The following is a 19232-nucleotide window of genomic DNA, read 5'->3' as shown; positions in this document are numbered from 1 at the left end:
TCCCATTTCTATTTCATCTTCTTCTTCTCTTTTATATAGGTTTTCATAGAATTTAAGGAAGCTCTTTTTTATTTCATTAGGGTCTTCCAAGATTTGTTCTTCTACTTTTATTTTATTAATAAGATTTTGTTTTCTTCTTTTTCTCAACTGCCACGCCAGGAACTTTCCAGTTTTATTTGCAGATTCAAAAATTTTTTGTTTCATTAGAAACCCAAAATTCGTGGACATACTGCAGAGCACCCTTTGCGTCAGGGTGTTAATGACAGGAGTTTGCAAATCCTGAAGACAGAAGGAATTTCTCCCAAATCGGGGGATGCCTTGGAATAACTATTTTGCAGGGTGGTACATACTGTACATAAATGCCTTAAATAAAACAAAATAATTAGGATTGCTTAAGGCTTCATCAGTTTTTATGCTTAAAGGCTAATGAGTATTAACAGTGATTCCATGTGCACACAAATAGTTTCTTCAGTGCTGGAGGGTAGTGGGAGACCCTTTAATGTGGCTTTTTCCCTGTGGAATCATACTGAGACAGGATTCCACAAGCTCTTTTTTTAAGATAAGGGATTGTCTCCACCTTGAACTATTTGTTTATGCAAGTGTTTCCAAGAGAAAGGCCCCATGTCCAAATGCCTCTACCTATCACAGAGAATGCGGTACTTCCTCTTTAGGAGACAGCTCTTGGGAAGGGTCATCATGCATTATCACTATGATGCTCCTAAGGTTGATATGACGATAAGCAGGAGTTGCCAACTTTTTAGGGCCTGTGGGCAAATTTGCAAACCAGAAAGCTATTGTGGGGGCCATGCACACATTGCAGCCATGCACACACCACGACCCATTACAATGGTTACAACTAAATGCTTCTTTCAAGTCTACTTTCAGCAGGGGAAGGACCCCTGTGGATGTCAGGGTAACTTTTGCCCATTCAGTGTTTTACATATATATATCACCACTGCATATGATTTCTTCATGGAAGATGACACTTCACTGAAGATATAAGCAGGGAAAGTACTGTGGTAAAGCAAAAGAACAGCGCAGAAGCAAGGTTTGGCATTCAGTTTTCCATTTGCCTTTATTCATATGAAACCACAGCTTCAGTCCTAAACCCTGATGCCACCTTAGTGCCACAAGATGCATGAAGCTACGGTTTCTGCAGCACTTTACTATAATATTATCTTCATAGCCATGTGGCTGGTAGAGGCTGATGTGAAAATGCCTACTGTTCCACGCTAAAAAGCAAGAGCAAGTGAAACCAAGATAGGAGTCTCCACCACAGCACAGAAGATTTGAAATATGTCTCAAATGTATACTGAACACCACATTGTTATGACATTAGCTGTGGATATGTAAGCAAATCTACTTTGGAGCAGGAAGGCTGAAGTAACTCTTGCTCTTTTAATGAATGACAACACTGCAATGACTAAGGAATAGACTATGCACAGCTCTGTCCTGACTGGGTGGACAAAGGACTGGGAAAGCAAATCCAGAAAATGTTGTGCTCCGTCTGTGCAGAACAGTAATGGGCATGGCCCTGATCCTTTCCCCATTTAGCTTAAAGGTAGCGGTTTTGATGAAAGCTGATTTTGCTTATCTACGTTACATGCAGCATGCAAAGCACCTTACCCATTGCCCTCCTGCAACAACTTCTACTTCTGCTCTCAGATAGGAAGTTGATTAATTTCTATTGCAGAAAGAAAATCAGATTTCAAAACCTTGGCAAATGTTCTCCAAGCTCTGTTAACTCTTTAGAAGAGGCTGCTCCGCTCTGCATCTGAGACTCCTACAATGTAGCACTAAATGTCCCCATAAGTAGATACAGAGGGCTTTGCTTTTGGGTGGGGATAGCTGCTTTATTTGCATATAAAGCACGTTCAACTCACATTTAAAGCATAGGATTCCTCCCAACAAATCCTGGGAACTGTAGTTCCCCCTCATAGAGTTACAATTCAGAGCATCTTTAACAAACTATAGTTCCCAGGATTCTTTGCATTGGGTGTTCTTTTAACTGCTGAATTACAACTTATCACTACAGTGGTGCCTCGCAAGACGAAATTAATCCGTTCCGCGAGAGTCTTCGTCTAGCGGTTTTTTCGTCTTGCGAAGCAACCCTATTAGCGGCTTAACGGATTAGCGCTATTAGCGGTTTAGCGGCTATTAAAGGCTTAAAGGCTTAGGGGATTAGCTGCTAAAAGGCTATTAAAGGCTATTAAAGGCTTAGCAGATTAGATAAAGGGGGGGAAAAGCGGAAAAAAAATCTCTAGACTCGCAAGACATTTTCGTCTTGCGAAGCAAGCCCATAGGGAAATTCGTCCTGCGAAGCAACTCAAAAACGGAAAACCCTTTCGTCTAGCGGGTTTTCCGTCTTGCGAGGCATTCGTCTTGCGGGGCACCACTGTAAACTGAAAACTATGGAGAGACTTGGTCTAATAGAGATATTGAATTCCCGTCTCATTACATTTGCTAATCATCTGCATACTATCCTTGTAGGACTTTTCCCTGTAGGACTAATTGCAGTCTTTAACAGTCATCAACAGGTTTACCATACCCACTGAGTATCATCCATCTCCTACTACCCTCCTGGGGAAAAACCCACCCCACCCTCCCACTATATATAAGGGTCTGGTGACTTCTGTTTCAGTGTATCTGAAGAAGTGTGCATGCACACGAAAGCTTATACCAAGAACAAACTTGATTGGTCTCTAAGGTGCTAGTGGACAATTTTTAATATACATTTTAATGTATGGTGTGGCTCCGCTTAGCAACCTTGAGAAGGACATGATGTGGCAGTAGCCATTTCCCCCACTTTAAAAGGTTTGTGTAGACTCTGAGGCTGCAGAACAAGAGTACACAGCCTAGGGGGGAAAGTGTTCAAAGGAAATTCAAATAAAAACAGAAAAGGCCACTCCAGATGGATGACGGTAGATCTAGCTGCTTTATGCTTTGTTTGTTTACTTCACATGAAAAACAGAATGAGGAGCTTGTGGTCCTCCAGATGTTACTGGACTACAGCGGGCCACAGCTGATGGGAGTTGGAGTCCAACAACATCTGTTTTACAAGGACTAGCTGAGTTCTCCTGATGGATTGGTGCTGAAAAATAGCAAGCTTTTAAAATAGTATGAGGTGTAGCAATAGTATGTCCCAGGATGCTGCTGATGTCATGTAACTGCCAGTGGGCATCTAACTCCTGCAGACTCAGTCCATATAGTATTCATTGCTACAACAGGAGCAGCAGCGGAAGGGGAAACAGGCTCAGCATAGTTGCTTGATACAGGCAAGATGTAGTGAAATCATATGTGGCCTCTATTGAAACAAGTACATTGGCTCCCAGCATGTTGCTGAGCTTAATTCAAAGTGCTGTTTTTAGAGGCCAGATGCTTGTTGGACTGCCTTCTCCCATGCAACTGCACCTGTCTCTGAAATTGTGGTCTGAGGCCTTTCTTCAGGTACCTCAGCCATCTGAAGTACATATGACATGTGGTGACCAGAGAGAGAGAGAGAATAAAGAGAGGGAGAGCCTGTTCAGTGGTGGCCCCTTGTATTTGGATACCTTTGTAAGGGAGCACCATTTGGTACCTATAGTACTATAGTTTAGAGGCCAGTCTAGAGTTTTAAAGGCTGTTAATAATAATAATAATATATATATATATATATATATATATATATATATATGTGTGTGTGTGTGTGTGTGTGAGAGAGAGAGAGAGAGAGAGAGAGAGAGAGAGAGAGAGAGAGAGAGAAACTGGAGATAGTGTTGATTTTTTTAAAAAATCTGAATGGTCTGTTACTGTTTTAGCTGTAACTTTAGTTTTCTATATTTTGTCTTTTTATGTTAAATTTTGACTTATATCCATACTGTTAGATACCTTGGGAACATTGTGACTGTGTTGAAAGTCTGGGATATTTCAAGGCGTTTTCAAACAAGCATATTACTTACTTTTAAAATTTATATCCCAAACTTTCAGCATAGTCACTATGTTCCCAAAAAAGACTTTTCAGAACTCTGCTTCTGTCATCTTGTATCACCGCTCTGAGGTCAGCCTTTCCAAATCTGATGCCTTCCAGATATTTTGGACTGCTATCCAATCTCAGCCCCAGTGAACACAACTGATGGGAATTGTAGTCCAGGTGGGCATCAGGTTACGAAAGGCTCTTTTAATCCAACTGCATTTCCAGTCTGGTTTCATGCACAGCCAGGCTAGGAGTTGAAAGAGGTGAAAGAGGGATGCTAGAAAATGGTGGCAATGAACCTGGAAGAGTAAGGATGATGGAGAAACCTGGCTACGAGTTTCTTTGCCTGATGGGAACATAGGCCTTAATTTTGAGTCAGACCATAGGCCCACCTAGTTCAGCATTTGATAGGGAGTTTTGGGTAGTAGCTTTTCGCAGTCCTTCCTGAAGTCTGAACCTGGGACTTTCTAACAGCTCTGCCACAGTACTGCCCTTCCCCATGTTTGTGACAGCATCACAGGAGATATGTCACTGCCATCATGTTACAACTGCCCACCTGTACCACCCGACCAGTAATACTGTTGGGAATCATTTTGCATGAAACTCTGTAGTTTGGCCCTTTGTCTTCCTTCTGGCAGATGCTTTCACCGTCCTTAGTATAGGCCACCTGTGCCATGGCTCCACCTGCAACACCAATTTATCTGCAGGGGTTCCCGCCTTCTGACTTCCCACCTCTGAAAGACTATGGGTGGCTAATTTCCATCCCCTGTGTCAGCTGTGGTTTTTCTTGGGTATTCACCGGCATTCGCTTCATCAGAAGTAAGCCCATTGTCTCAAATGGAACAGGTGTTTGGTTCTTTCCCCCAATGTGAATTTTTGTTTATGATTATATCATCAAACCCAATCAACTGTCAGTGCCAGATGAGAAGACCCTGCTCCTATCAAAGAGGAAAAGAAACCAGGCCTGTGAGCAGTGACAGTTGTTCACAGGTGAAGCATGAACTGCAGCCTCTTGCAACCTGCTCACCCCCTGCAAAAAAGATGGCCCCTTGCCTGTTTTTTTACAGGTGGAAGCTATCTTAGACATCTGTTGCCAGATGACCCCATTTTGTAGGGACATCCCTGATTTAGAGAAGCCATCCCGGTTTCTGATTTGATCCCAGAATGTCCCGTTTTTCCTTAGGATGTCTCTATTTTCATTGGAGAAATGTTGGAGGGTATGGAATTATCCAACCCCCAAGCCATCAGAAGGCAATCCTGTATAGGGAAGGTTTTTTAAATGTTTAATGTTTTATTATGTTTTTCATATATGTTGGAATATCTTACAGGGTTGCCCCAGACAAGTTGTGTGGTGTATAAATAGTAAAATCATCGTTATGGAATGGGACGTCCCTATTTTCATTGAAGAAATGTTGGAGGATATGTGTTGCCAGAGCAGAGAAAATGGAGGGTGGACAAAATAGCCAATCCCATTTAAATATGGACTGTGGAACAGGTGCTTTCCCCAAATCTGGGCAAATATTTAATATTGCATAGTCAAATTCTGGAATTCACTTTAACAAGAAGTCGTGATGGTCACCAACTTGGATGGCTTCAAAGAGAGGATCAGACAAATTCATGGAGGATAAGGCTTTCAATGGCTACTAGCCATAATGGCAGTGTTCTGCTGCCCATGTCAGAGGTAGTATGCCTCTGAATGCTAGTTACTGGGAATTACAAGTGCATACCCCCCAACATTTCTCTGATTAAAATAGGGATGTCCTAAGGAAAATCAGGACATTCTGGTATCAAATCAGAAACTGGGACAGCTTCTGTAAATCTGGGAAGGCCACCGGAAAATAGAGGCACCTGGAGGGTCTTCAAGGGAGGAGAGCGCTGTTGTGCTCAGATCCTGCTTTCAACCTTCCCATTAGCATCTGGTTGGCCAGTGTGAGAATAGAATGCTGGACAAGATGAGCCACTGGTGATTGAGCCTGGGACATTCTGCATGAAAAGAGGTGCTCTATGATAGAGCTATGGCCATTCTGCCAAAACCATGGGGAACTCAAAACAATGCCCATGTTATTACAATCTAAATAGCCAAGACCCTAAGAGCTCTTTGGATCCACCAGCCTTCTGAAGACAAGTCATGATCCAAGATACATGGTGTTGCCTGGTCTTCTGAATGCAAAAAGCTGGGAAGGCAGCACAGAAACCAGACAGAATGCAAAATATAAGACAACTGTTCTGGAAAGTGCCAACTAAGAAGATTTATCTTACAGATCAACATGTTTTGGAATGCAAATTCTTTCTTCAGAAGCAATCTACAAAAAGTTAAAATTATATAAGTCAACTATTTCCTTATTCACACCTGCCTTAGGCAGTAATTTGAATTGTTTTTCAACCTGTCTTTGGTTTTCTTTGTATTCACTTAAAAACTACCTTGAGACACACGTAAAAAAAAATCATGAATTAATGAAGAATGATAATAGTAATACAAACAAAATTATATACAATTGTATTTAGAATACTTCTATATTTTTAATTATTTGCATATTGTTCCTTTTGTGTTCCAAAATATGTTGAGCTGTAATAAATCTTCTTAACTGGCATTTTTGAGAGCAATTACCTCTTTTGCATAGTCTTTCCTGTCTTTGGAATGCCCTCCCCTCCAAAAGACCTGGATTCAAGTTTGTCATCTTTTCAGTGCCAGGTAAAGACCTTTTTATTTGCTCTGGCCATTTAAGGTGTTCTGATGTACATTTTTAACTTACTAGTGTGAATTTCAAGCTGTTTTAACAACTCCTACTGCTGCTAATGTTATAGGTTTTAATGTTTTAATGTGATAATTTGCTGTTTTAAACTGATAATGTGTAGTTGTTACCTGCTCTGCAAACCCTTTTAAAGAGTACCACATAAATATGTACGTAAAGAAATAAAGGTCTCATAGGACTCCTGAGCCACAGCATCTCAAGGTGTATTAGCATTCAATATGTTATCCACTATAATCTTAATCTGTTTTGGCAGGGATGCATTATTTATCCACCCCAGACCTCATTCCCCAGATAATGCTTTATATTTGCCCCCATTGAATTTAATTTTACTGTTTGAAGCTCTTGTTTAGATTGGTAATTTCTTATTTTTCTAACCTTTCCAGAGGATAGGTTTATAGATTAAAAAATGTGTGGCTCATCAGTTACTCAAGAAAGTCAAGATGTTTTCTCTTAAGGAAGGAGTTCTATGTGAGGGACATTTTTCCAGAAAGCTGCAAATATATTGTTAGCAGGGAAATGTGATTCCTTCTCCATCTAGCACTGGTCATTAGGATTTGAAGTGCTCTCTGGAATGCATTGCATAAGCACTGCAGGCTCTTATTGGACAGCACCTGTGACATTGTTGATGTCATACACCTCAACTTCTACCCATACCCATGCAATTGTGTGATCCTAACAGCAGTACTTTAACTGGAGAAAAAACGCTTTCAGAGGGGCAGTACCAGAGGGCTTGTTCGCACATGCATGTACATCACTTGCTTTCTCTGAATTTGATGATGCATCTGGCTCCATGAGGAAGCAGTATTTCTCTATTTATTTCAGGATTTATATAGGCAAGGCCCCCACCCACCCAAAGAAGCTCACACCAATATAAAACATAAAACAAATACTACAAAATGTACCATATGGCTAATTAATTCAGACTATAATAAAAATAGTAATATTAACAATAATTACCACCATCACCTTCTAGTGTTTAAAAAAAGCAGTTTAAAACAATTCAGAGCCCCACACATAGTAATTAAAAACAATTTGAAATATAAACACCTTCCAGGTCCATTTAAAAGCCAATAAAATAGGGGTCATGTGTACTTGGGGAGGGAATTCCACAAATATGTAGTCACCACTGAAAAACCCTGCTCACCAATCTGACAGGTCACAATGGCATGCCCATGATCAGAGACAGGTCCGTATAGGTGCAGGTGGCTCTTTAAATAGCCTGGTGAAATGAGGAGATATGAAGTTCTGTCTGTGGTGTGAGTTTTGGAAGGAAGGGTTCAAGTGCATGCCAGAACTTTAGGACTACATACAGTACCTAGAGCGGATTAAAACACGCTGTCGCTGTAGCACAACAAATCCACTTTTTAAAAACCAGGTATTTTTTGCGATTAGGCAAGTGACAGGGAAATGCACTGAAAAGTGATGGATTGAATGAATGACGAATGGGAAGACACCCTGCAGGCAAATCAGGATGGATGCTTGTTGCTGTGTAACTGCCCTGTAAACCAGTCAGACCGCCAGCTCAATAAAGAGGGGACTTGGTCTAACCACCTTGTAAACTTTGGGCATGCAAATAAGAATGAATGCCAAATAAACAAACCATCCAGAGGAGCCCCCAGGGCTTTTTTCCCCCAGCCAGAACTCATTGGAACACAGTTCTGGCACCTCTCAGGTGGGCACCATTGCCATTCTAAGAGAATGAGGGAGGTGTACATGGTGAATTCCAGCACCTATTTTTCTAGAAGAATAGCACTGAGGAGCTCACATATGCAGAATATTGCTTCAGGGAAGTGCCAGGCTTGTCGGAGAACTCACACACAGAATTTAAACCAAGAAGGAGGGCCCCCTTTTTGGTATTCTGCAGCAAACCCTCCATGCTTGAAGTTACTCCAGAATGTTTATGACACTCAGAGAGAATATGTTTTAATCACCTACTCCCATGCCTCCTTCTTACTTCTCCAGTTGTTAGGAGGAAATGCTTTTGCCTAGCTTTAATGGCAGCATTGCTTTTTATTTAATAAACAGCGGTATGACGCTTCTGAGAAAATTTCTCTGCACAAGCTACTGGCTTTTTGGAGCACCTACCGAAAGGGGTCAGTTAAAAAACAACAATAGGCAGCGGAGCTGGGGGTAGCCAGGCAAATTCAGCAGAGCAGAGACAAGTCTGCAGACAAGTCTACAGGGACCAGCTGACAGGGTCTAAGGAGACAAATATAGACCCAGAGAGGAAGAGCAGGCAATGCGAAGGAGGGAAGGGGGAAGGAAGGGAGATTATATATGTCGGCTGTCCCCAGAGTAGTGAGGGTGAACAGACAGCAGGCAGTGAAGCCTATCAGTGTCTCCCAGCTGGTGCAGATCCCCAGGGATGTCCCACAGGGTGTCTTGACAGCAAGGCTTTATCGGCAACTATTTTTCGGTCTCTCTCAGCTAACTGTACAGCTCCAAAAAGGGTGGGAGATCAGCTGCACAGAACCAGTGGTGTGTCCCCAACAGATGTGGCTGATGGTTCCCTATCTTTGCCCATTACTTGTCTCCCTGCATCCTTTCCCTGCTGTCTATGTATGACAACCTTTCCCACCCAGCAAATAAGCAGATATCTTTTGGTTGCATTTATTCTTGGCTCTCCCTTCCAGCCCACCTCCACATGTATCTTTGTTGTACTTAACTATATTGAATACTTTCCCTCCATTTGCAAATGCTTCTGACCTCATTCTGCATTTTGGGGAAGTGAGACAGACAAAGCACTGCCAGGCCCCTTGCCCATGTTTATTCAGAGCATCTGGCTGCGTATATGCCATACATTTAAAGGACATGGCTTACACCAAAGAATGGTGGGAACTGTAGTTTATAGCTCTTATATATAGCTCTTATATATAGCTCTTATATATAGCTCTTATAGAGCTACAATTCAACCCCCTAACTAACTACATTCCCCAGGATTCTTTGAGGGGGAAGTCATGCATCACTTCAAATGTGCTTTAAGGGTATGGTATATACACAGAGGGTTTTGCAGCCAAGTCACAGAAGGCTCAAGAGAACCACAATTTTTAACTCCCAAGAAGCTCTGTCCTATGGACTGGGATGCCTCCAGTAGCCTGTTGTGGGCCACCTAATAACCCTTGCTTCTTGAGACTTTCTCACCCCGCTTCAGGGCTTTGTTACAAAGGACAGGGTATTTATGAGTAGAAAAACACATGCATTTCATGACAAAAGCTCCACCATCTCCTGTGGAAGGGTCACAGGAAGCAAGGCTGGAAAAGAAGACATGTTGCCAGGCAGAGTAGGCGGGCAATTGTTCCGACTCAGCGCAAGGCTCCTTGTCCCATATGCAGCAAACATGAAGAGAAGCAAGAAACGCACATTTTAAACCATTCACCTTAAGATGTGGGTGTTTAAACATCAAACCCATTTCCAAAGCCATGTTTTAAAATAGCACATTCGATGCTCTGCTTCTGTCTCCTTACTTCAAAGGAGCCAATGGTGCACATGTTGCAGAGCCCCTCAAAACGTTGCAGCAGCACAGCAGCACAGCCAACAACAGGTCCAGTTCCAATGGAAGACCAAGTCAGGCATTGGCCAATGTCCCTAGGAGATCAGATGGGCCCCTCACTGGCCACTACAGATGTGCTGCCACTCAGCACTCTTTCACCTGGCCAAGGGGTGGTGTTTTAGCAGTGCATGGGCAGTGGTGCCACTTTGGAATGAGAGTCCAAGTCTGCATTTCATAAATCTGTTGGCCGGAAAGAGGGGAGGAGTGTGGCACTGGCAGCATTGTTTCAAGGACCCCATGAAGTCTGGTCCTGGCCAAGGATGCAAATTTTCTCTTATACACAAATTTTCTGGCCCAATATCACCAGACAGCTGTCCCACAACAACCTCTTTTGCACTGGTTCTGGTCTGGCCCAGTTTATAGCAGATCTGCTCATTGTTCATCTGCAATCTAACTAAATATTGCAGATGAACAATGAGCAGATCTGCTATAAACTGGGCCAGCAGTCTCCCTCAGGAGACATACATCTAGAGGGTCCCCCAAGTACCCTGTGGGAGTGGGGGGGTTTATTACAGGTTTCCTATTTGGAACCAAAATACTTAACTCATTAACTTATGTTATATTTTATATTGCCATTGCAAAAATTGCTCTAATTGAAAAAAAAAGGGGGAAATGGTTTGGCTGCAAAGACCCCCCCTCTTCTAAACACATATAACCTTCAAGAACTGAACTAATTAAAGGCAATTTATGAATGGAGTGACCACAGGTGAGTGAACAGGAAACAACTAATTAACCACTTTATAATAAAGGGACAAAGTAGAAGCTACTAATTAAAGGGGTACTAGTCCCCTAAACCCTCAACTATACCGAAATTTAACTTGTTTTCAACAATGACATCATCCGGGTTATCTGTAAAAACCAAGTGAACAAAGGACACCCATTTCAGACTAAACAACTAGTGTGTAAGGAATTAAACTTCACAAAATCTCCACTCTTTTAGTGTATAAGTAGAAGAACCTCATGATGTGCCAACTGGGAAGAACACCCTCCCCCTACACAACTCAGAACACACACCCTGCAATTCACCACCCTTCCTGTGGTTTCCTGAAGGCTTTGTAGTTGCTTTGTCGAAGATTATTGTGAGAAACCCTAATGTGGTAAAGTGCGAAGATAAGCGGCCCCTTTTGGGGAAAAGAGATAGATGTCAATGCAGGTCGCAGGGAGCAAAGCTGTCATTGGTGTAACCTTGCAACACCTTTCTCTTTGCAAAGCTTTCAGAAATGCATACAACAGAGGATTGCAGTGTAGCCAGCTAGGCTCTCTGGCTCTCACCTAAACCATGATTATGCAGATGTTACCATCCTTCCCGCCTTTCAGAACTCTAGCTTAAATGTAGTTGCTTCTTTGCATTTAGAAAACAATGCCTAATGTATTCTTTGAGTTTGTGCATGCACAGTTTGCTATAATGGGATACACCATACAGAAGGATTGTATTCGCTTGTCTTTGTAAGTGCTCATCAGTTGCAAATACGCCATTACTTGTGGGCGCAGGATGGGATCCACAGGGTAGCACAGTGGAGACATGGGGCTTCTCTGGTCTGGGGTATCCACGTACAGTTTCAATGAAGGTTTCTTAGACTTTTATTCTATCTAATCTGGGTTGCTAATTTCCCTTTCCAAGCTTGAGTCTTTTAGTTGCCAGTAAATCAGATCTCCTGTGCTCAACTCGTGTTTTTTCAGTAGCCAGCTAAAGTGCTATGCATTTTAATGATGCTGAGGTTTCCAGTACAGTGGTGCCTCGGTTTAAGAACAGCCCTGTTTACAAACTCTTCGGTACATGAACTCTGCAAAAACCAGAAGTAGTGTTCCGGTTAGCGAACTTTACCTCGATTTACAAACAGACGCTGAATGGTGGAAGTGCACCGGCGGCGGGAGGCCTCATTAGGGAAAGCGCACCTTGGTTTAAGAATGGCTTTGGTTTAAGAACGGACTTCTGGAGCAGATTAAGTTCATAAACCGAGGTACCACAGTATCATATTTACACTTCAGATCATAGGCATTGTAAGTCTGAGGAGGACCAGATGATATGGACTCAAGAATCTACAGCTCTGTACATACTTCCAGTTACTGCATATCCAGTCCATTCCTACTGCTGGTTTGGGAAGCGGTGTACATGGTGTTAGCCATAATCCACATATATCCTGTATCCATCCTAGTTTTTTAAAAATTAAATACTATTTTTGATGCATTTCCCCCAACCAGCTTTGATCTAAATTGAAAAAAACCCACGATCTAGATGCATTTTAATCTGATAATGTAAAGAGCCTTAATACTTGCCACATCTATGGTTGTTGACTGCATACTTTCCTGAAGGGATGAGGAACCTGTGGCTCTCCTGATCTTGTTGGACTCCATCTCCCTTCAGCCCCAACCAGGATGGCTAATGGCCAGTGATGATGGGAGCTGTGATTAAACAACATCTGGAGTTGTGCAATGGTTTTGCACCCCTGCCCTTCTGGAATACCAGGTGTGGATTCAGTGAATTCACCAAAGCTGTTTTTGCTGTATCAGCCTTAATTAGACATCAAGGTCCAGTCTGCATTAGTGTGGATTGCACACAAGTGTACACTGTTTAATCATCAACAATATTATTTCCCCTTGATACACGGAGGTCACATATTCAGCTCTTTTGCCTTCCAAATATATTCTGCAACGCTAGTTTGCACATTACTGCAGCCATTATTTTGCCACCTCATCAAGTAAAAGAAGATAAAAGAACCAGAACCTCTTCCCAACCAGATGATTTCATTCATTGTAACCTCCAAATCCCAAAGTTCTTGGCAGAAGAAGAGAGAGGGAAAAGACAGGGCAACCAAATCTTCTGAGTCACCCATCAGACGTGATACAATTACTAAAAATCTCTAGTGGTTCTCGGCAGTCCAGGCTTGGGGCTTTCTGTCAAAGCTGTGGGTCCACATGCTTGTTTGATTAGACATGGGGCTGTGACTCAGAAACTGAGCTGCGTTTTTCTAATTTACCAGGAATATGACTGTGTACTTTTACTCCCAACACATCTCAGAGAGTTTGGTGGCAAAACACATAAAATGTCTCAGACTTCAGAAGCCATTAGGTGAGCAGGATCAAATGTCTGTCTCTGACTATAAGCTGAAGGGTCCTAGCCAAGTTCACAGAAGTGCTGAGTCAAGGAATAAGGAAAACAGTCCAAGGAGAAAAAAAGCATCTGTCCTGAGAAAACTGCACACCAGGTGTGTCCAGATGCTGAGACTTTAGCATATTCACTAGAGAGCATGGCTGGGGAAAAGGTTACATCATCTTTACCCTCACCCCCCCCCCGCTCCCAAGGCAGAAATGCAGAATGGTGTGAACAGCAGTATGTGGGGTGCTGTCTGGTCACTGAGAAAAAAGAAATTAGTCAGCCTAGGAAGCTTTATGAGGTTTGAATACCATAAAAAGGTAGAATGTTAATGCTGTTGCCTGGTGACAACTAATCTGTGGCTCTACAAATGTGCTTGGATTACAACTCCCATCATCTCAAATCGTTGGCCAGTCTGCGTGGGCCTGGTGGGAGTCCAGCAATGTCTGCCCACAGGTTCCCCACCCCTGCATGGTCTTTCAGTGCTAACTGTACAGGTCCCTTATTTTGTTCTGTTGCTCAGAGAACAGGTGCAGATTTACTCTAAAGTTGCTTTGCTCTGCTGGTAAGTGACACATCAGCACCAGGTGGCTATTAAAAATCACATAAGTCAAAGGAGAGCCACTGTGTAGGTTGCAGAGGCTGCTGGATTGTTGGGCTTGGATATGGGAAGTGCAAATTCAAATACCAGCTCTCTCATGCAGCTTGACTGCATGGTGGTCTTGGATAAGTTGCCAGCTCACAGTCTAACAAAAACTGTGAGGGGAGAGAGAGACTGCTTGCTGTCAGGGGGTGGTTGGTTCACCTGTACTGCCCTATCTTCAGCCCAGGAAACCATCAAAAGGGAGTTGCTGCCATGGACATCATATGAAAATGTGTATTTTAATGAATAGCGTGAAAGGTTAGGAATCATGGGGGTGAGGAGAGTATGTGTATGAACTTAACAGTGCTTAGTTTATCTTTTGGTTGCTATTTTGTTAATGTTGTTTTATACAGTGGTACCTCGGGTTAAGTACTTAATTCGTTCCAGAGGTCCGTACTTAACCTGAAACTGTTCTTAACCTGAAGCACCACTTTAGCTAATGGGGCCTCCCGCTGCTGCCACGCCGCTGGAGCACGATTTCTGTTCTCATCCTGAAGCAAAGTTCTTAACCTGAAGCAGTATTTCTGGGTTAGCGGAGTCTGTAACCTGAAGCGTATGTAACCTGAAGTGTATGTAACCCACGGTACCACTGTATATTATAAATAATTCATTGATTTGTTAATCATATAATGTAACTTTTGCTTTAATTGTGATCATAGAATCATAGTGTTGGAAGGAACCAGAAGGATCATCTAGTCCAACCCCGTGCAATGTGTGAATTGTTTGCTCAACATGGGGATCAAACCCAGGACTCTGAGATTAAGAGTCTCATGCTCTACCGACTGAGCTAGGCTTTGTTTACAGTGTTTTATAGATTGTACAGATTAATGGTTGCAATGATTTGTTAATTATTCTATAGGATTTATGCTCTATGTGTGATGTTCTACTATGTTAAATCATAAAAAATTCCTTCCAGTAGCACCTTAGAGACCAACTAAGTTTTGTTATTGGTATGAGCTTTCGTGTGCATGCACACTTCTTCAGATACCAACATGGCTACCTGTTCAATCATGTTATTCTTATTTATTGTTTGTAAGATGCTTTGGAATTCATTGCAATGAAAAGTGGCATAGAAATATAATAAAATTAAATCAGATTTTTACTTGCAAGTGGCAGTAAGCTTTCCTTCTGAGTTGAAATAGGAACAGTTAACTGGTCGAAGTCTGCCCCCTTGTGGCAAAGAAATATTAAAACAGTGGGAAAGACAGTGCTTCCGGACAGGGGCATCTGGATACAGTGGTACCTCGGGTTACATACGCTTCAGGTTACATACGCTTCAGGTTACAGACTCCACTAACCCAGAAATAGTGCTTCAGATTAAGAACTTTGCTTCAGGCTGAGAACAGAAATCGTGCTCCGGCGGCGCGGCAGCAGCAGGAGGCCCCATTAGCTAAAGTGGTGCTTCAGGTTAAGAACAGTTTCAGGTTAAGTACGGACCTCCAGAACTAATTAAGTACTTTACTCGAGGTACCACTGTATTGCAAATGGGTTACTGGCAGCATATTCCTTTTAATTCAATGGATTTTCCACAGAAAAGATAGATACAGATTAAATGAAAAAATACAGGCTGACATTTTGATGGATGCTGCAAAAATATAATATGCATGAGCAGTGCCCATCCCAATATAAACACCTGTCTTGGGGCACCCAGAGAGCACGTAAGCAATCCAAACTTAAAAATGGAAAGTGTAATGCTGGTGGTCAACAAAAGAGGTTTAAAGATTGTCTCAAGGCAAATCTAAAAAAATGTAAAATACACACTGACAGCTGGGAAACACTGGCCTGCGAGTGCTCCAGTTGGAGAAGAGCCTTTACCAAAGGTGTCATGGGCTTGGAAGACACTCGAACTCAGGATGCAAGGGAGAAACATGCTAAGAGGAAAGCTCACTTGGCAAATCCACACTGTGATCAACTCCCGCCTGGAAACCAATGTCCCCACTGTGGAAGGACGTGTGGATCCAGAATTGGGCTCCACAGTCACTCACGGACTCACTGTTAAAACTGTGTTCATGGAAGACAATCTTACTCGGCTACGAGTGATCGCCGAAGAAGAAGATAAGCAAACAGGCCAGTAACCCATTTGCAATACAGTGGTACCTCGGGTTAAGTACTTAATTCGTTCTGGAGGTCCGTTCTTAACCTGAAACTCTTCTTAACCTGAGGTACCACTTTAGCTAATAGGGCCTCCCGCTGCTGCCACGCCGCTGGAGCACGATTTCTGTTCTCATCTTGAAGCAAAGTTCTTAACCTGAAGCACTATTTCTGGGTTAGCGGAGTCTGTAATCTGAAGCGTATGTAACCTGAAGCATATGTAACCCGAGGTACCACTGTATTCTGGAACTGCCATCCTTTGTTCACTCCCTTTTATTCAGATGACACTGTTGCCAGCCTGTTGCAATCCATCATTCTTTTCTGTTGCCCTTCCAACTTTTTTCAGGCCTGCTCTGAGGAGTTCCACCCAAGAGAGCCCCAGTCCATTTAATACAGTGGCAGTGCCAGGCTGTCTAATACAGACAAGCAACATGCTATCAAAACTTTTCGTGGGTCCTGTTTTTTAATTAGAAGCTTCCTCTTTGTGGCTTCTTCCATTAATCAGTACTCAGCTTGGCTGTGGTATTAGTAATGAACGAGTCACACAGTGCAATCCTATATGTGTTTACCCAGAAGTAAATTCTATTAAGTTGAATGGGGCATACTCCCAAACAAGTGGAGATAGGATTTCAACCTCACTTCCTGTCCCAGATGGCATGCTAATCGGCCCAGGGTCCAACATTCTAACTACTACCCCACACTGGCTTTACCAAAAATAAACAATTCATCATCTCAGGCATCCCCAACCTGCGGCCCTCCAGATGTTTTGGCCCACAACTCCCATGATCCCTAGCTAACAGGACCAGTGGTCAGGGATGATGGGAATTGTAGTCCAAAACATCTGGAGGGCCGAAGGTTGGGGATGCCTGATCTAAGGTTTACAGTCTAACAATCAAAATTCAAAACTATGACAGGAAGCAGAAGGAATAGTTCAAACAGTTTTTATATGATAACATACAGGGACGTTGTTGCCAATTACTGAATGCAGAGGCCACTGACAGGAGGGCCTGGCCAAAATTAAGGGGTAAATTTATAGAAGCTTCTAAACAAAGGAGAGTGTAGCAGGATAATCTATATGAGAAGGCAATTGATTCCAACAGGAAGGAGAAATAAAGATGCAAATAGTCAGATGAACTAGAGATTCAAGATTCTCCCAGACCCCTGTACAAATATTAAAAAGGAAAATTACACCTATCTCCCTGGGGCAGGAGAGGTACAGTGTTATTCAGATTATTATTTTTAAATTCGTTTGACAACATCAGATGAGAGATGGAACTGTAGCCCCTCTTTGCAACATTTTCCACAACTTTTTAGCAAAACCCATCTCTAAGCAATGCAACAGTAACCCCTCTTTAAAAACAATGTTAGATGTGTACATATATATGTTTGATCTGGTGTGGCATCAACCAACTGGCCAGGTTTGATATCAGCAATATTCAGGAACTGATTGCAGAACACAATAAACATATATGCACCGTGCCTTTGAGATGGTGCCTGTAAGTATAAATCACAGTCTAAGTTGGCATGCAAAATATATGTGGGTGTGCACACCATACTTTTCAAAATGGTCGCTTATGAAGTTTGCAGGTAAACACCGTGACTGACACAGATGTACCCATGCAATCACACACTTTGAACTCAGGATGTGGCTCCAGGAACCCAAGATGCAAAATATAAAACAGCACCAATATTGGAGGAATAATAGAATAATGAAAGCCAAAAAAGCAACACCAGTGGAAGGAAAAGCAAAACACCACAAACAGTAAAGCCAATAAATGCATGAGAAATTCCTATTTTAAAAGTCACATTTTGCTGTATGTTTAAAAGTCAGTTGATTTAAAAAATAAAACATATCATCTCAGACCAACCAGTAGTCAGATCTGTATTTACTCTTTCAGATCCTGAGTATTACCCACATGACTGTATATATCCCTTTGGATTTCAGCATGAAACCATCTTATTTTAACCACCCCAACTTGTTTATAGCATCTGGAAGGCAAAACGTTAGCAAGCCCTTAGGACATGAATTCTTTTTTTTTTGCTATTTACATTTAAAGAAATGGAATCACTTCCTACCTCATAGCTGGCAACCAAGAACTCTTTTGATACAGATGTACATATATTTAAAAAGTAATCCAGCATTTCCTAAGTTCCAATTTATATTTTCATGGTCATCCTCTTGGCTTCCATCACTACCAGGAAATCAGTGTTGGCTGGAATCGGTGTTGCGCTTTAAATCAACACAGTATAAGACCTTTAATTTTCTGAGTTCTGACAGTTGTTTACATTTCTGCATTTCGGTGACGCCTTTTCTCTGCCACATGCATTGTACTTGAACAGGAAGTGGGGAGAGCAGAGGGGTTGTAGGAGGTGGGTTTCCTGTTGCACAGTCTGTAAAACACATGAGTTTTGATGCTCAGTGGAGTTTTGATCAAAACATCACCACCTTTGAAGAGAAAGTGAAGCTGAAGGGGAGGGGGGACCAAGCAGGAAAATTAATGCTGAAAAACTAAACAACACCACAACATTCCCAGTGTTTGGGAGATCTAACCAAGAGGTGGAAGCTATTTATATACTAATGTTTTAAATATTATACACAGCCGCTGCATAAACTCACAAATGGTGGTTTGAGAGCCACCCATGCAGTCTGACAGCTTAGGAGCAATGGATATTGGAGACAATGCAGCAAAAGAGGTAAATGGATGGATAGACACCACAACGTTGTTTTTTTTGTTGAATAAGTGTGGATGATCAGCTCAAGAATTCAAACAGTTGCTTGCGTCATTGCTCCTGAACATGCATCCTCTTATTGGCAAGTGGTTTAGAGATGTCCAACTGTACAAGCCTAAGGGCCTATGGGAGAGACCGACTGTTCTTGGTGCTTGTTGCTGTTTAGTCGTTTAGTTGTGTCCGACTCTTCGTGACCCCATGGACCAGAGCACGCCAGGCACTCCTGTCTTCCACTGCCTCCCGCAGTTTGGTCAGACTCATGTTTGTAGCTTCGAGAACACTGTCCAACCATCTCGTCCATCCCTTCATGGATCACTGCCTTGCTGTGGCGAAGGGGCTTGAATAACTCGGAGAAGCTATGAGCTATGCCGTGCAGGGCCACCCAAGATGGACAGGTCATAGTGGAGAGTTTTGACCAA

General features: G+C 42.4%; 1 protein-coding gene across 1 annotated transcript in view; it reads right to left on the bottom strand.

Annotated features, from left to right (window-relative positions):
- CCND3 (cyclin D3) overlaps nucleotides 1-18460 on the bottom strand; it is a 75913-nt gene extending 57453 nt beyond the window's left edge. Inside the window, exon 1 of the mRNA XM_081010157.1 lies at nucleotides 18160-18460. Coding sequence (XP_080866283.1) covers nucleotides 18160-18225 — 66 coding nt within the window. The 5' untranslated portion in view covers nucleotides 18226-18460. The remainder of the gene's footprint in view (nucleotides 1-18159) is intronic.
- Nucleotides 18461-19232: the final 772 nt, after the last annotated feature.

The sequence above is a fragment of the Podarcis pityusensis genome, assembly GCF_964106645.2.
Source record: "Podarcis pityusensis genome assembly, chromosome: 6".
In the NCBI taxonomy this organism is placed as follows: domain Eukaryota; kingdom Metazoa; phylum Chordata; class Lepidosauria; order Squamata; family Lacertidae; genus Podarcis; species Podarcis pityusensis.
Note: the sequence above shows the minus strand (reverse complement) of the source record. Positions and strands in the feature narration are given on the sequence as shown.